An 18,349-nucleotide genomic window follows, 5' to 3' on the forward strand; every position below is an offset into this window, starting at 1 on the left:
GAGGACATCCTTGTTTCACTTCCCCTCAAACTATCACAGAACAAATCTATCACTCACCAAACTTAGAAGGAGCTTACACCATATAACCATGGCTCCTTCCAAGGTTTTTCCAATCACCTTCTTCTTCGTCTTCTTCTTCACCTTCTTCTCTGTCTTCATCACTCTCTCAAAAGCTCAGATGGTTCCGGCCATTTACGTGTTTGGTGACTCCTTAGCCGATGTGGGTAACAACAATTACCTAAAGATCTCTCTTCTCAAGGCTAATTTCCCTCACAATGGTGTTGATTTTCCCAACAAGAAAGCAACCGGCAGGTTTGGAAATGGCAAGAATTCTGCCGATTTTCTTGGTAAGTTCATTTCAATTACTTACATCATCACTCGTGGCTACAGACTGTCTATGCATGTTTTGAGAATGAGAGAGTACCTCCTGTGTATATATATATATAAGTGAGATAGATTTACGCTTCTTGTAGTAAGTGATATCTCTCATATATATTTTACAATGTGTATGCATCTCCTTTTCGTTTGGCAGCGGAGAAAGTTGGGTTGCCAACATCACCACCCTATCTCTCACTTGTATCCAAGTCCAACAAGCAAGATTTGTCCTTTGTCGCCGGAGTTAGCTTCGCCTCCGGAGGGGCTGGAATCTTCAATGGCTCAGACGAAAAATATGTAAGCACTAAGAATATATATATTGAAACAAATAAAGATACATAACGCACTCTTTCAACAAAATAAAAAAATAAAAAATTGAACAAATATCTCTTTTGCACGTGTAAAATATTCCACCAAATTGCTTTACAACCCAATTCATTCTTTTTACATGAGGTGGAATCGATACAGGATCCACTTATGAAAGTTGGTGAAAGATGTTATTAGAAAAGTTGGTTCCAATCCCAACTCAACTAAGTTATGCCTAATGTCTAAGAGTGATGTTATTTGTATCATATTTAATAATTATTTTGTTTATCATGATTTTAATATATACGGATCTCATATATATTTGTGATGTTCGTCTCTATTATAGAGATAAGCAAAATGATCAATAAATATGATACAAGTAATATTATTAAATTACATGAAAAATAGAAAGTATTATTGAATTTGTAATATCTAATGCAATGTCTATTTTACTTTTGATGTCACAGCGTCAGTCAATTCCTTTGTCATATCAAGTAAACTACTATTCTCAAGTGTATGAAGTCATCGCGCTAGAATTATTAGAAAAGTTGGTTCCAATCCCAACTAAGCTAAGTTGTGCGTAATGTCTAAAGAGTGATGTTATTTGTACCATATTTATTAATTATTTTATTTATCACGATTCACAATTCTAATATATACGGGTCCACATATATTTGTGAAGCCCACTTTTATTATAGGAATTAACAAAGTAATCAATAAATATGATAGAAATCACTTAAGAAAAGAAAGTATTATTGAATGGGTAATATCTAATGCATTGTCTATTTTACTTTTGTTTTCACAGCGGCAGTCAATTCCTTTGTCATATCAAGTAAACTACTATTCACAAGTGTATGAAGACATCGGGCTAGAATTGGGATCCAACGGTGCCCAGGACCATCTGTCAAAATCTCTGTTTGTCATTGTGATCGGAAGCAACGACATCTTCGCCTACTTCGACTCATCCAAGCTCCGCGAGGAATCAACACCCAACCAGTACGTAGATTCCATGGTCTCAAGTCTGAAACAGCAATTAGAGGTAACAAAACAGGCTTTAGCTTAGCTCCGTATTTGATTGATGTTATATTGAAATTTCAATTGCATTTCAATGCTCAACATTTTCCCTTTGGTTTTTGTTTTGTTTTGGCAGAGAATAAATTCTATGGGCGCTCGAAAATTTGTAGTTGTCGGGACTGCGCCAGTTGGATGCTGCCCAGCTCAAAGGGTTTCGAATGACGGAGAGTGCAACGATGATGCAAACTCCATGTCTATCCGCTACAACAACGGCCTTAAGTCGATGTTACAGCAGTCGGAAGCGGCATTGCACATTAAATTCACCTTCTTTGAGACGTACGGTGTCTTCTCGGACATCATTCAGAACGGAGCTTCTTACGGTACTCACATCTTACTTACCTACTCTATCAGTTTTTCTCGCATGTTATGTTATCAGACTGAAAAGCATGGCCGCGCATTCTTATTCGCCAACTTCCCCATACAACTTCTTTAGTTAACTTGACCGAGAAATTCCAAATTGTGTATGCTATTCCAGGATTTACAGAGACCGAAGCGGCATGCTGTGGTTTTGGAAAGCTTAACGCCGACTCTTTTTGCCTGCCGATTTCATCTTTGTGCCCCAACAGAACGGATCATGTCTTCTGGGACAAATTCCATCCTACAGAGGCAACTCATCGTATCTTGGTGGACAAACTTTTCGATGGTCCTTCACAATACACATTTCCAACGAATGTGAAGGAGTTAATTGCTCAATAACAGCTCAAGGAAAATTCATATGCAATAGAAAATTCCACATGTAACTTTAGCATGTTCATAGAATACATACAGATGTAGTTCTTAGGCTAAATGCATGTGCAGAAAAAGAACAGAGAATGAATGATGTTTTTCATTCAAACGAAACAATTATATGCCAGAATCAGAGGTTTCACTTCACATGATATAATTGAAAGGAAATTTAGGATTGAATTGTTTGTTCTCTGCGTTCTTCTTTCTTTGGAGGTGAATAGGGAGCGGATCCACTCTCGCTTCTATGTACAAGATGACTCACGCCAACGCATATAAGCCATTAGCAATGTTATAATAAAAATTTATTTTTAAAAAAAATAGTTATCCAAAAACACTTTTTGTATGGCCAAAAGTAAATCCAAGAAGTTACATTTGGGAACAGACAAGCAAGAGTTCAAAAACTGAAAAAATATACATTATTGCAGAGGACAATGACACAACAAGAGCTTTGAGATGAGTGCTAAAGCTTGGAGCCCGCACGGCTAAAATGTCTTTTTATCATACTCGAAAAAAAAATGTACCCCTTCCTCATCAACTTTTTTACTTTTATTTTTACTAACAAAAATATATCCCTCCTCTATAACATCCACTTGTTTCACTGCCCTCAAACTACAACATACCAAATTTAGGAGGAGCTTACACCACTTACTTCTCTATATACACCTTATTAGTCCCCCTACTGCTCTACCATATGATATGACCATGGCTCATTCCAATGTTTTTCTAGTCACTCTCTTCTTCTCTTATGTCTTCATCAGTCTCTCAAAAGCTCAGATAGTTCCAACCATTTACATGTTCGGCGACTTTAGCCGATGTTGGTAACAACAATTACCTAAAGATCTCCTTTGCCAAGGCTAATTTCCTTCACAATGGTGTTGATTTTCCCAACAAGAAGCAACGGGAAAGTTTGGGAATGGCAAGAATGCTACGGATTTTCTTGGTAAGTTAAATAATTCAATTACTTACATCATCACTCGTGGCTATAGACTGTCTATGCATGTTGTGAGAATGAGAGGGTATATCATGTTATATATATAGTCCCCTTCTATTGAGGAATTAGGGACGCCCTTTAGGATATCATACAATTTTTTTTTTCATGATCCAAACCATCTATTTTTTAGGTCTTCATTCATAGATCATTCTTACAAAAAATTAGACAAATCAGAAACCGTTTCAACATCCAATTGTGTCTTACAAAATCAATGAACATGGTGTTTCAAAAAAGTACTAAAATTTCAATAACTCAATTAAGTGGTCAAATGATATCGGATTCAAGTGATTTTTTGTAGAGATGATCTTTGAATGAGTATCTACAAAATAAACGGTTTGGATTAGTGAAATAAAATCCGGAGTAGGGCTTACAAGGGGTGTCCCTCAAATAAGCTTATTTGAGGGATCCTTAAACTGGGGCCGGTCTTGAGATTTGGAAGGCCCTGTGTGAACCTTAAACTGGGGCCTCACATAAGTTAACACAAATTTACACCATTACGTAATGCCATATAATAAAGTTTTTTTTTCTTCTTAAAGTGACCAAAATACCCCTACTCCCAAGGGCAAAATTGAAATTTCACAAAAGAATTAAATTGGATTAAATCGATTAAATTGAGTCAGGGATGTTACACATTTTGAATAATCACCATGATTGTGACGATGAGTCTTTGTCATCATAGATCATATTCAAATATTAAATATTTTTTAACACCTAATTTATTTTGTATCAATATTCCAAGAACATCATTAATTGGATGCAGTTTTTTTGGTTGAGTTAGTTGGATGCATTATTTTTGCAAAATTGAATATATGAGCATATATAAAAACAATCGTGTACCACTTTACTAACCACATTTTTAATTGAGGTGATCACTGTAATTGTGACGATGAGTCTTTGTCATCATTGATCATATTCAGATATTAAATATTTTTTAACACCTAATTTATTTTGTATCAATATTCCAAGAACATCATTAATTGGATGCAATTTTTTTGGTTGAGTTAGTTGGATGCATTATTTTTGCAAAATTGAATATCTGAGCATATGTAAAAACAATCGTGTACCACTTTACAAATCACATTTTTAATTGAGGTGATCACCATGATTGTGACGATGAGTCTTTGTCATCATAGATCATATTCAGATATTAAATATTTTTTAACACCTAATTTATTTTGTATCAATATTCCAATAACATCATTAATTGGATGCAATTTTTTTGGTTGAGTTAGTTGAATGCATTATTTTTGCAAAATTGAATATCTGAACATATATAAAAACAATCGTGTACCACTTTACTAACCACTTTTTTTTTTTTTTTTTTGTAACAAGTAGGGCTAAAAGCCCAGAACAAACAGACTAAGCACAAACAACACGGGACCTAGACACCCAAATAGCATCCTCGGCCAAACAAGTCAAAAGAAAAGCAGGCACCTCACTAAAATACTGCACCCGAGGGCCAAACTCAGAACTCTTAGAAGCCAAGACATCATCCGCTAATAAACCCAGAATCACTATTACGACTTCCAACTGTGTTAATCTTACAAACTCCATAGGTAGGGGCTATCCAATGAAGTTGAACAACAGATGGCATATAAGAAGGGGAAGTAGGTTTGGTAGCATTAAACCATTCTAAAGCATACTAAAGAATTAATTGTTGTGGTTCACCAGGCATAACAAACATTGATCAAAAATTCTTTTACATCTCTATTTCCAGATAAACCACAAATAAAGAGAAAAAACCAAAGGCCAAGGCAACCCATTATAAACCTTTCTTTTAGATTGAAGATTCCTTAATAGCCACTCTTTAAAATCCATCATATCAAGGCTAGAATTATCTCCAATTTGAAGACAATTCCAAATAGCCAAAGAGAAAAGACAATCCTTAAACAAGTGAGCAATAGTTTCCATAGGATAATCACATCTAGGACAAGTAGGAACCTGAGTGAGGCCTCTCTTCTGCCTTTGCACATTAGTAAGCAACTTTTGATGACAAACAATCCAAAGAAAAGTTTTAACCTTAGGAGGGAGCCGCAACCTCCAAAGAAACTCCCAGTCCCATTTAACTGAAGCCTCAGCAGGTAAAAAAGAACTATAAGCTGATTTACCGAGAAAGAACCATTAGGTGTGAACTGCCAAATGTATCTATCAGCCCCACTACCATTAAAACCAGCATGCACACTTAAAATTAACTGAATAATATGACGAGGAAGACATTCCCTTAAATAGTTAAAGTCCCAGACCCCCTCTTCCAAAAAATCACCAACATTCAACTAAAGCAGTTCCTCAGAGAGATCAATGAGAGCATATTTATACAAAGGACCACAACTCAACCACCTATTAGTCCAAAATAAAACATTATCCCCAGAACCTACTCTCCACTTAACACCTTTGGAAAGGGCAGAATTACCATATAAAACACCCCTCCAGACACTCGAGCTACAAGGAAAATAAGAGTCCTTCAAAGCTAAAATGTTCTGTTGTTTTAGATATTTAGCATAGAAGACCTAAGACCACAAACCTTGCTCATGTTGAAGAAGTCTCCATCCAGTCTTAGCCAAAAGAGCTTGGTTCATCCAAGCAAACCTTTTAATGCCTAATCCACCAGCTACCTTAGGTTTACACACTTACTCTCAATTGACAAGATGGATTTTAGATGTGTTACTGGTATGCCCGCAAAGAAAATTTCTGTTGAGCTTGTCCAATTTATCACAGGCAGACATAAGCAACTTGGCAATTTGCATAGTATAGATAAGAATTGCAACAGTAACAAATTGAAGCAAAGTAATTCTACCAGCCATAGATAACGTATGGCTCTTCCAAGAAGCTAATCTCTTCTGAACTTTAGAAATAACCTCTTGATACGTTTGTTTAGTAACTCTAGTATGAATAAGAGGGACACCAAGGTATTTACCAAGGCTAGTAGTGAGAGGAGAACCACTAATCACAGCAATTGAATTAGCCAACTTAGAGCATGTATTTGGGGAGACACATATCATAGACTTTTCAAAGCTAACTCGCTAACCGAACAACTGATAGAAATCATCCAAACATTGTTTCATCAACCAAGCTTGATTAGTAGTAGCTTCCCCAAAAAGAATTAAATCATTAGCAAAAAATAAATGGGAAATATGAGGACCTCCTTGACAAATCTGAACAGATTTCCATGCTCTATTCTAAATTTTTTGCTGAAGGAGATGAGAGAGTTTTTCCATACACAACACAAAGATATAAGGGGAGAGAGGGTCCCCCTGCCGAATACCATACTGAGGAGAGAACGAGTCAGTTAGCTCCCCATTAAGAATGGCCTTGAACTGCACAGATGTGATACACTGCATAAGCAACTCCAAAATGCTTCCTTTAATGCCTACTTCCCAAAGCACCTCCCAAATAAAATGCCATTGCATACGATCATAAGCTTTGGATAAATCAATTTTCCAAGTTATAAAAGCCTTCTTCCCTTTGGCAGATTTAAATTTGTGGAGCACTTCTTGAGCAACAATAATGTTATCTGTAATTTGTCTCCCTGGGTCAAAACTAACTTGACTAAGGCTAACAAGCTTAGTCATATATGGCCTAAGCCTAGCCACAAGGATTTTAGAGACCACTTTATAAAGAGTGTTGCAAAGACTAATAGGCCTAAGCTAATTCATAAACATATGCCTTTCCATTTTAGGCACCAAAGCAATCAGAGTCTCATTTAAATTGTCAGGAAGGGAGGCAGTATTAAAGCAATCCTGTACAAGGGAAATGATATCATCAGAGCAAACCCCCTAATAATCCTAGAAGAACAAAGCTGGGAAACCATCAGGTCCTGGGGTCTTTAATCTGCCAATAGCAAACACACTATTCTTGATCTCTTCAATAGAAACATGACAACTTAGACCTTCAAGATCAGCCTCTTCAAGGCTAGGAAACAACTTAGGAAGCAAAGCATAGTCACCAACCATATCAGAAGCACAAAATAACCCTTGAAAATAATTAACAATAATATGTTTCATGCTCTGTTTCTCAGTCATCCAATCCCCAAAATCATTATGTAACCCTTCCAACTTATTCCTTCTTCGTCTAACAATTGTAGACAGATGGAAGAACCTAGTATTCATGTCCCCTTATTTAAGCCAGGTATTCCTGGACTTTTGCAGCCAAAAAGTCTATTCTTGATCCAGCAATAAATTGTAATCTTTAGTAAGCTCAACCTCAAGCTCACTAAGGAAAGGATTATGCTCATGACAAAGCTTCTTTTGAATTCTTGCAAGTCTAGCTAACAGTCGCCTTTTCTTTGTAAGTAAACACCCAAAAACCTGTTGATTCTAAATACCAAGTTGAGCCACAAGACTAGCTGTTCTGTGCATAGCATGACCATCACCAGAGCTCCAAAGGTTCATAACAAATTCCTTAAAATCAAGAGGAGACATCCACATGGCTTGAAAACGAAAAGGCACATTTGCTCTATTAGAATAATGTTTGGAGTCAAGGCACACCAAAATAGGACAGTGATCCGAGTTCACCTTAGGAAGATGCAGGAGGTGAGCCTCAGGGAACAATAGACGCCAATCAATACTACAAAGACACCTATCAAGCCTCTTCAAAATAATTCCTTTAGCATTCCATTTATTACACCAAGTAAACTTTGCCCCAAAGAAACCCAGGTCAACCAAATGGTTACGATCAATCCACTCAACAAACCTTTTACCACCTTGATCTAAATTACCCCCACATTTCTCATCCACACTCACAATATCATTAAAATCACCTAGAACAAGCCAAGGTAGATTGGAAGCTTCAATAAGACCATTAAAGTACTTCCACAAAGCTTCTCGAATCCCAGGGCAAGGGTTTGCATAAACAACAATGAGGAGCCACCAATGATTCCTCAAGGTTACTATAGCAATGATAGATTGGCTAGAGTGCACAACAACTTGGAGAGAAATTGAATTCCCATTTTACAACAACCAAACACCCCCAGAAAAACCAGAAGCATCAACAATATGGTAATAAGAAAAACCCAAATTCTGGGCAATATTGAGAGCCCTAGGGCCACTTATTCGAGGCTCGAGAACAGCAAACACATCAATGGCATAAGGCTTTTTTCAATCCTTAATAGTACTAGCACACCTATCTTTACCAGTACCTCTAACATTCCAAGCAATAATATTCATCATAAAAAGATAATAATGAGGGATAATATTAGGCACAAACCTAAATCTGCACATGCTCAGCCTCAACAGCTTCAAAACCATCATGCTCAAAAGAGCTGTCAGCTTCCAATCCAATATCATACTCACAATTTTCAGCGAAATTACCCTGATAATCCATATCACTCGCATCAGAAGGCTCAGCCTCATTAATTCCCATCTCATTGATATCAGGAGGTTCATGACCAAAAAATAAGCCTCATTTACCCAAAGGCAACTTTGGAAAAAGAGAGCCACCCAAATTAAAAGAAAACTTCCCTCGAACATCATAGCCATTGACTTGTAGCCTAACAGGTTCAATATCATGACAAGAGAAAGGTTTAGCCCCAGCTCTGTTCTTCCAAGGCCTTCTTAAAACATAATCATTTTTAACACCACCACCACTAGAAGTAGCTGCCACGGAATTGGTAATGTCCTTAAAAGGTTTTTTAAACACCCATGTGCCAGAGTCACGAGAGGAAGAAGATTTCGCCCTAGCACTTTTTGCCTTAGCAGAATAACCTTGTCTTTTAGAAGTAGAACCACTATTCTTAACAGAGGTAGATCCCTTCATATCCTCTTCTCTGCCAACCTTCTCAGTCAACACATTAAAACGAGAGCCAAAGACATGACTAACAGCTTTAGTACCAGAATAATTTGTATTCCTCTTGCTAAGCACAACACCCTTCCCTATATCATTCATGCTCTTCTTCCTAAAATTCCTTGGCTTCAACAACATCCATTCCCCGTGCATTTTTGCTGGAACCTCAACCTCATTTACAGTAGTATCAGAATTCACATCAACTTGGACATCAGAAACATCCTTCATACAATCAACATTATCTGACTCTGGAACTTGTTGTTTGGCTTGCAAAATAATTGGGCAAGTATCTCGACCATGCCCATAACACCCACATTCAAAGCAAACCAAATTAATTCCCTCGTACACAACCCCATAAGTACGGCTTCAATCTCAATGAATGGGGTAAGAGGCTTAGCTAAATCAAGTTCTACACAAATTCGAGCAAACTTACCACGGGCTTGATTAAGAGTATGAGCATTCACCTTGACCATAGCACCAATAAGATTTCCAATTTTTTCCATAATATCATCACGAAAATATTCAACGTTCAGCTCATTAATTCGAACCCAAGCAGTCATAAGGGTGATCTTCTCCTCCTTCGCATTAAACCCAGGCTTCCATTTCTGTGTCACAATGTATTGGTCAATAATTTTCCAGGGACCACCAGTGAGCACGTATCTCATCTCTTCCTCATAAAGGAACTTCACAATGAAATAGTTATTCTCTAGATCAATTAAGCTCATCGGACCTTAAGTGCCCATCTCTGAAGAAGACGAGATCTGAGAAAGGTGTAAGCCAGAGGACGACCCATGAGCTTAATAATTACAATAGAACGCCAAGGCTAATGCATCGAGCTCTTTACTTTGTCTGAGAATTCGATTGAAGGAATTGCCCCTTGCTTAATTACAACATCATCATCACTAAGCACCATCTGATCCTCCGCCATACCAAAATCCCTAGAAACTTTATCCTTAAAACTCATCGGGATTGGAGGAAGAGGGGGAGACGGCTCGTCCGATTCTAGTCCATCAACATCCACCATCCCCTCGGTATGAGCTCTTTTCTCACCAGCAATAGGGCCATCTTTAAGGGAACCACCCACCCCAGCAATGAAAACAAACTCAGGCATCACAGCAACCGTCGTCGACAGCCGCTATAGTCACAACCCTTAGCACACGCAAAACTAGTGATGAAACATAGAAAAACTTCAAAGCGCGTGAAACACGTTCATTTTTCCTTTTTCTACTTTATATCATTTACTAACCACATTTTTAATCGAGGTGAACTGTCACACCCTAGATCGGCTCCGTTGTAGCACGATATTGTCTACTTTGGGTGACAGGACCCGTCCCAATTTCCCGGAACCCGAGATTTAACCTGCGGAGACCCCGGCATCACACCCACGCCGGGTTTACTCCTTAAATCTACGTCCTCGTTTACCTATAGAGGATTAAGGGCACGAGACTTTCACAAATTTCGCAGTAGTCTCCCTATAAATTGAACATTTCCCCAAAATTTCCACCTGCAAAGAACGCATTTTATAACCCAACCGGCAGCATGCACAATATAATCTCATGCAATTTACACAAATGGCCTCCGGCCTTCAAATGATTCTAGCAAAACTGCCTACAGAGTTTTTAAAATAACTTAATGCATCAAACATGCATATAACAAATTCAAAATCTAATTACGCACACCTTCACTTACTTAGTCCCCAGGACAAGCCTCAATTCAACCAAGTTTTAGGACCAACAGCAAGGTCCGAACCAATCTCAATAAGACCACCTAAGTGGGGTCTAATATGTGGCTGCACCTAGTAACTTCAGCGCCTACGCACTTCATCGAGGATCAAGCCACACGTAGCTCTTTCGTATCTATCCTGGCTCCTAATATCAAATAAACCATTACAGCCATACCAATACATACATTCTAATATTTATTCATCACAACTCACCCAACACAATCACAATATCACCCTTCATACGACGGGACGCACCCGGCCTCAGATGGGGCCCGTCAACACGCCGCTAATCCAAAGACGCGTGCGACTCACCATTGGGCCTGGCTACATTCTCACCAGCCCTCACACAATCACATCTCCTCATACGCCGGGACGCACCCGCCACGATGGGTCCGCAACACGCCGGCTAATCCAAAGACGCGGCGACTCACCATTGGGCCCGCTACATTCTCACCACCACACAATCACATCTCCTCATACGCCGGGACGCACCCGCCACGTATGGGGTCTAACACGCCGCTAATCCAAAGACGCGTGCGACTCACCATTGGGCCCGCTACATTCTCACCACCTCACACAATCACATCTCCTCATATGTCGGACGCACCCGCCACGATGGGTCTGTCAACACGCCGGCTAATCCAAAGACGCGTGCGACCTACCATTGGGCCTGGCTACATTCTTACCAGCCCTCACACAATCACATCTCCTCATATGTCGGGACGCACCCGCCACGATGGGGTCCGCCAATCACGCCGGCTAATCCAAAGACGCGTGCGACTCACCATTGGGCCCGACTACATTCTCACCACTCACACAATCACATCTCCTCATACGCCGGACGCACCCGCCATGTATGGGTCCGCCAACACGCCGCTAATCGAAGACGCGCGGCGACTCACCATTGGGCCTGGCTACATTCTCACCACCCTCACACAATCACATTTCCTCATATGTTGGGACGCACCCGCCACGATGGGTCCGCAACACGCCGGCTAATCCAAAGACGCGCGGCGACTCACCACCGGGCCTCGCTACATTCTCACCACCTCACACAATCACATCTCCTCATACATCGGGACGCCGCCACGATGGGGTCCGCCAACACGCCGGCTAATTCAAAGACGCGTGTGCGACTCACCACCGGGCTCGCTACATTCTCACCACTCACACAATCACATCTCCTCATATGTCGGGACGCACCCGCCACGTATGGGTCCGCCAACACGCCGCTAATCCAAAGACGCTGCGGCGACCTCACCATTGGGCCCGCTACATTCTCACCACCTCACACAATCACATCTCCTCATATGTCGGGACGCACCCGCCACGATGGGTCCGCCAACACTGGCTAATCCAAAGACGCGCGCGACTCACCATTGGGCCGCTACATTCTCACCACCTCACACAATCACATCTCCTCATACGCCGGACGCACCCGCCACGATGAGGTCCGCCAACACGCCGGCTAATCCAAAGACGCGCGGCGACTCACCACTAGGCCTCGCTACATTCTCACCACTCACATAATCACATCTCCTCATACGCCGGACGCACCCGCCACGATGGTCTCAACACGCCGGCTAATCCAAAGACGCGCGGCGACCTCACCACTAGGCTCGCTACATTCTCACCACCCTCACACAATCATATTATGGGGTATGTGGGGTAGTGCGTATAGCACTGTAAGCTAACATTCGATCGCTTTATTTACTTTTATACATCCACACAATTAAATATATAAAATATAATTTCTAATCTTATATAAACCTCAACAAATAAAGCATTCCATAAACTCCCCCATTTATTCACCAATTTATATCCTCTACCCACAATATCCATTTAACTCAACAACGCTCAAGACCTGTCACTAAGGTCATTCTAACCCTCCTGGGATGATAGAACTACAACAAAAGTCTAAAGGTCAACCCGGGGTAAACTACCCAAACTTGGTCCAACAGGCCCGCGGGGCCCACGACCTCCAAATTATGATCCGAAAGTTCCTATAGGTTCTACAAAGTCTAGGACACACATCCTGTAAGTTTGGTCCAGATCGGACGGTCGGATCGCTCACGATCGCACGATCGGACGGTCACTAAAATCCTAACCCTAGGGTTGGCATTTCTGGAGTATCCGGGACTCCATTTTACGATCCGTCAAATCCTACATGATCCTGGTAATACCTAGATCAACATATTATAACTTCAGGACCATCTAATGGTCCAAACCTAACGAACACGGAAAATACGCGATATGCGATATCCGTTCGGAACTCTAACGGTATCCAAAATGAGATCCGAGCACACCTACGCGCTCGTGACATCGAGAGGATCGCAATGGGACAAAAATGCCCCTCAGCTACAGTGCCCACGCGCCGCCACACGCGCCGGCAGCGCGTGGGTGTCTAAAGCGATATCGCATCGCCGGAAAACTTCCAAATCGTGAGCCAAGACTCCTACCCTAGGTAATACACCTAATTTGGAGTCACTTTTGTTCTTGGGCATACCCCAAAAATTGACCGGAAGTGGCCGGAATCGGAGGCCGAAAACCGGCCAAACTTCCCTCTCTTAATCGATCTCCAAAACGCATAAATCTCCCGAATCTAACCCAACAGGCAGTAAGAACAGCTCGAGAGGTTCAAGATCCATACTTGGATCGTCGGAAATGGTGGCCGGATGACGACGAACGGAGCCGGCGGTTTCTGTCAAAACCGCGCGATTCCGAAGCTTTTTCCGCGAATTTCAGCGTTGCCGCCGCCGGGATGGTCGGAAAGGTTGTCGGGTGACGGCGTTCGAACCCGACCGGTCTGGTGGCCGGTGGTGCATGGCGGCGGTGGCCAAAACAAGCCGTAGGTGAACAGTGCCGGGGTGTCGCGCAAGGAGAAGACCGAGAGAGAGAGAGAGAGAGAGACAGACGGGGGCGTTCCGTCTTTTAACCAAAAACCCACTTCAAAATATTTATGATTATGCCACTGAGCTTCATTTGATCATATCTCTCTCGTTACAACTCCGATTCGACCCCACTACGTGTCTACGGACTCATCTCACCGTGCTCTACGCAACGGTACAACTGGAATTCCCAAAGTCCTTCCGGATAAGAAAATGACTAAAATACCCCTATCCCACGGGTAATTTCTCAATTCCACTTAAATAAATTAAAACATGAGATAAATTTGGGGTCGGGGTGTTACATTGGGCCCCCTTTGCCCTCACGATTTTGTTTCTAGGAACTCACGAGCAGCTTTCCAGTAAGTCACCCATCTTATTGCTCTAGCCCAAACTTGCTTAACTTCGAAGTTCCCTTGACTCCGAAGCCAATGAGCTCCTAAAAAGCATTGTGCTAGATGAAGGTGGACATGCACATATAAGGCACATCATACATTTTTCTTTGGTCGATGTGAGATGTTACAATCCACCTCCCTTAAGGGCCCGACATCCTCGTTGCCACACTCGCACCATACAATAGAGTGGCTCTGATACCATTATGTCACATCCTGCAGATCGGCTCTGCCAGTAGCACGATATTGTCTGTTTTGGGCTCCCCTTTGGCCTTACAGTTTTATTTATGGGAACTCAAGAGCAACTTCCCAGTGGGTCACCCATTCTAGAATTGCTGTAGCCTAAACTCGCTTAACTTCGGAGTTCCCCTGACTTCGACGCCAGTGAGCTCCCAAAATAGTCTCGTGCTAGATGGAGGTGGGCATGCACATATAAGGCACATCACCCCCTTTCCCTTGGTCAATGTGGGATGTTACATGAGCCCTATATATGGAAGTCTTATCTCTATGGGCACTTGAAAAAAAAAATCTGCATGAGTAATTGAAGAGCTAGCGTCAAGTCTATGGTGGGGACGTACGCACATGACAAGCAGTGTTTGCACATAGGAACATATATATTATTGGGGCAATTAGAATATTCTTGCTGAAGTATAGATATATATATAGTGACATGCATGCAATTGAGAGATTCAGTGTCATCATTTGAGGAATGAGGTGCTCAGTCGTTGGATCTATTTCAATGAAATCATGTGGTTGAGATTGATTTAAGTGTTTAAACTTGTTTCTGTCTAATGACTTGCCAAAAACCCACATGCACGTACGCTTTACTGCATCCACGTGTTATAACATGGATGAGCGATATGGTTAATATTCCCACTTTTATGATATAATATCAATAAATATCCACTTATGTATTCTAACAAACGAGTTATACCATGTGACATACTCTCATACTATGTACAATATAATTACTAGCACTTAAAGCATCCACAGTGGGGTCCCTAAACCACCTCCTTAGACAAATTTTAGGGAGGAATTGAAAAAATACAACTTCAACCATGCTACCTATTCACCTCCTTAAATAAAAAGACCTCTAGGAACTCCTAAATCTAAGGAGAGAGAAATGACTCCTAATGGCTCATTATAATTTAATGTTGTTTCGTTTTATGCATCGTTTAAACTTTTAATTAATACAAACTATTTTTTTTCATAGAGATGATAACCAATCATATTGAATAAAAAATAACTATAGTATTTATGACTTTCTAACTTAGGGAGTATGATTGGAGTTCAAATTTTATAGGGTTCCTAAAATAACTTTTGTGTGTTTTTAGCTAAATTTTAACTATAGAATAGGGAGCATGACCTTTGCCTACATAGTTATTGACTAATTCCTTGTGATCGGATATTTATTATTTCAGGATGTGGTTGTGAAAGTAGCTGGGATATTGAATGTTGGTGTTGATATCGGACAAGCTGCTTTAAACAGTGGTTGCAACATTATGTGATGGACAGATAGTAGAGCAGTTTTCATCTTTCAACGAAAACAACTAGTTTCAAAAAAGCAAACCAAAATTTTAATTTGACCTTATTGTCATTATGGTGGTTTTGCTGCTAGCTAGGTCACATTTGCATATGACTATGTTCTTTAAAGAAATTTTACTGGTCATATACGTTTTCAACTATAATTTTTATACTACTTTTTGCAATTTGATCCTTTTTATTTTATAATTCGATAGGGAGTGAAATGAGGGAGTATTATATTGGGTTGCCTCTATATTGTCTTTTACGTGAATCGAACTAGGGTGCACTGTGCAAAAATCCTCAAGATTGCCTCAAGATTTTCTTAAAGTAAAAATCATCATCAATTAGCATACAAATTACAAATTAAATCATCTTTCATTATATAACCAATCAACATGATAATGAAGTAAGTCATTTAGTATATATAAATTAAAATTTAGATACATACTTGATTTGAATTTAGATTTAAATATGACTATTTGCTTTTGAGTGACATTTATGAAATTTTTTGGTCGATTTTTTGTGTTGAAATTCTTGAAATTGAAAAAAAAAATTATCAAAGGATTAAAAAGGAGAGCCAAAGAAAGATGATTATTACTTACAGAAAATAACGTGTTTGCCTTTTTTATTATTATTATGATTATTAATTGTTGTTAAAAAAAACCAAAAAAGAACTAAAACTATGATCTACACAAGCAGGTTTTGAAGTCGCGCCCTGAATAGAAGTTGAGGCCCTACAAACCAACACAACTAGAAATGTCTTTGTGTCAAAAATTTGCTCGCTCGGTATATATATATATAAATAACATTTGTTAATATATACATATATTATACACATAAAAAAAAATCGGGGGGCCTTCAAAAATTAGGAACCCTATGCGGTGGCACCACTTGCACACCCTCAAGGCCGCCTCTATATAATACATTAGTGAGAGATGGGCATAGGCTTCCTTGTAAGTGAGAGATCATATGTTGATGTATTTGTATCTCTTTTTCGTTTGGCAGCCGAGAAAGTTGGGTTACCAACATCACCACCCTATCTCTCACTTGTATCCAAGTCCAACAAGCAAAAACCGTCCTTCGTCACCGAGTTAGCTTCGCCTCCCGGGGGGTGGGGGCTGGAATCTTCAATGGCTCAGATGAACAATGCGTAAGCACTGAAACAAAAGATATTCTCAATAAGCAGTACTCATTCAAAAAATTTAAAAAAAAATTCTATGGCACGTGTAATATTATCCAACAAATTGCTTTACAACCCAATTCATTCTTTTTACATGAGGTGCGATCGATGTAAGACCCACTTATGCAGGTTGGTGAAAAATGTCAAGAGTGATGTTATTTGTACTATATTTATCTATTATATTAGTGATCATTTCTTTAATACATATTGGTTCTATATATATCAGTGAGACCCACATTTACTGATTATATTGTTTCTAATACCGATAGATCTCACGTATATGAGAGGTCAGCAAAATATCAATAAATATGGTACAAATAATATTATTGAATCGCATAAAAAAATAAAGTATTATTGAATGCGTAAAGTCTAATGGCTTGTCTATTTTACTTTCGTTGTCACAGCGTCAGTCGATTCCTTTGTCATATCAAGTAAACTACTATTCAAAGTGTATAAAACATCGGGCTAGAATTGGGATCCAACGGTGCCCAGGACCATCCACCATAATCTCTGTTTGTCATTGTGATTGGAAGCAATGACATCTTCAGCTACTTTACACCCAGGCTCCACAAGGAAATAACACCCGACCAGTACGTAGATTCCATGGTCTCAAATCTAAAACAACAATTTGAGGTAACAAAACAGACTTTAGCTTAGCTACATGTTATTTGATGTTATATGAAATTTCAATTGATTTTCCCTTTGGTTTTTGTTTTGTTTTGGCAGAGAATGCATTATTTTGGCGCTCGAAAATTTGTAGTTGTTGGGACTTGGCTAATTGGATGCTGCCCAGCTCAAAGGGCTTCAAATGACAGAGAGTGCAACGAAGATGCAAACTCACATGTCTGTCCACTACAATGACGGCCTTAAGTCGATGTCACAGGAATTGAAAGCGGCATTGCACGCAAACTACACCTTCTTCGAGACTTACAATGTCATCACTAACATCATTCAAAACACCTCTTCTTATGGTATTGATCTTATTTTCCTATTCTATTAGTCTCACCCGCATGTTATGTTATCAAACTGAAAAGTAAGCGCGTGCATTCTTATTCGCCAATTTCCCTAGATGCTAAGTGCGTGCATTCTTATACCCCAATTTCCCTATAAACTAATTTTTTTAGTTAACTTGACTTAGAAATTCCAAATTCCGTATGCCATTCCAGGATTTACAGAGACCGAAGCTGCATGCTGTGGTATTGGGAAGCTTAACACCATCGCTGCTTGCCTGCCGGTTTCATCTTTGTGCTCCAACAGAAGGGACTATTTCTTCTGGGACCGATTCCATCCTACAGAGGCAACTCATGGTAGCTTGGTGGACAAACTTTTCAGTGGTCCTTCAGAATACACATTCCCAACGAATGTGAAGGAGTTAATTGCTCTATAAAAGCTCAA

The 18,349-nt window shown here is 40.0% G+C and overlaps 1 protein-coding gene and 1 pseudogene across 1 annotated transcript; both read left to right on the forward strand.

Moving 5' to 3' along the window:
- Positions 1-2,661, forward strand: LOC103326431 (GDSL esterase/lipase At5g55050-like). Its single transcript, XM_008228650.3, has 5 exons — positions 1-347; positions 533-672; positions 1,487-1,720; positions 1,832-2,075; positions 2,231-2,661. Exons 1-5 carry the CDS (start codon positions 89-91, stop codon positions 2,449-2,451), a joined length of 1,098 nt encoding a protein of 365 aa, XP_008226872.2. The 5' UTR covers positions 1-88; the 3' UTR covers positions 2,452-2,661.
- Positions 2,662-3,183: 522 nt separating this feature from the next.
- On the forward strand, positions 3,184-18,341 carry LOC107880691 (GDSL esterase/lipase At5g55050-like; annotated as a pseudogene).
- Positions 18,342-18,349: the final 8 nt, after the last annotated feature.

The sequence above is a fragment of the Prunus mume genome, linkage group LG3, assembly GCF_029339155.1.
Source record: "Prunus mume cultivar Tortuosa linkage group LG3, ASM2933915v1, whole genome shotgun sequence".
Classification (NCBI taxonomy): Eukaryota; Viridiplantae; Streptophyta; class Magnoliopsida; order Rosales; family Rosaceae; genus Prunus; species Prunus mume.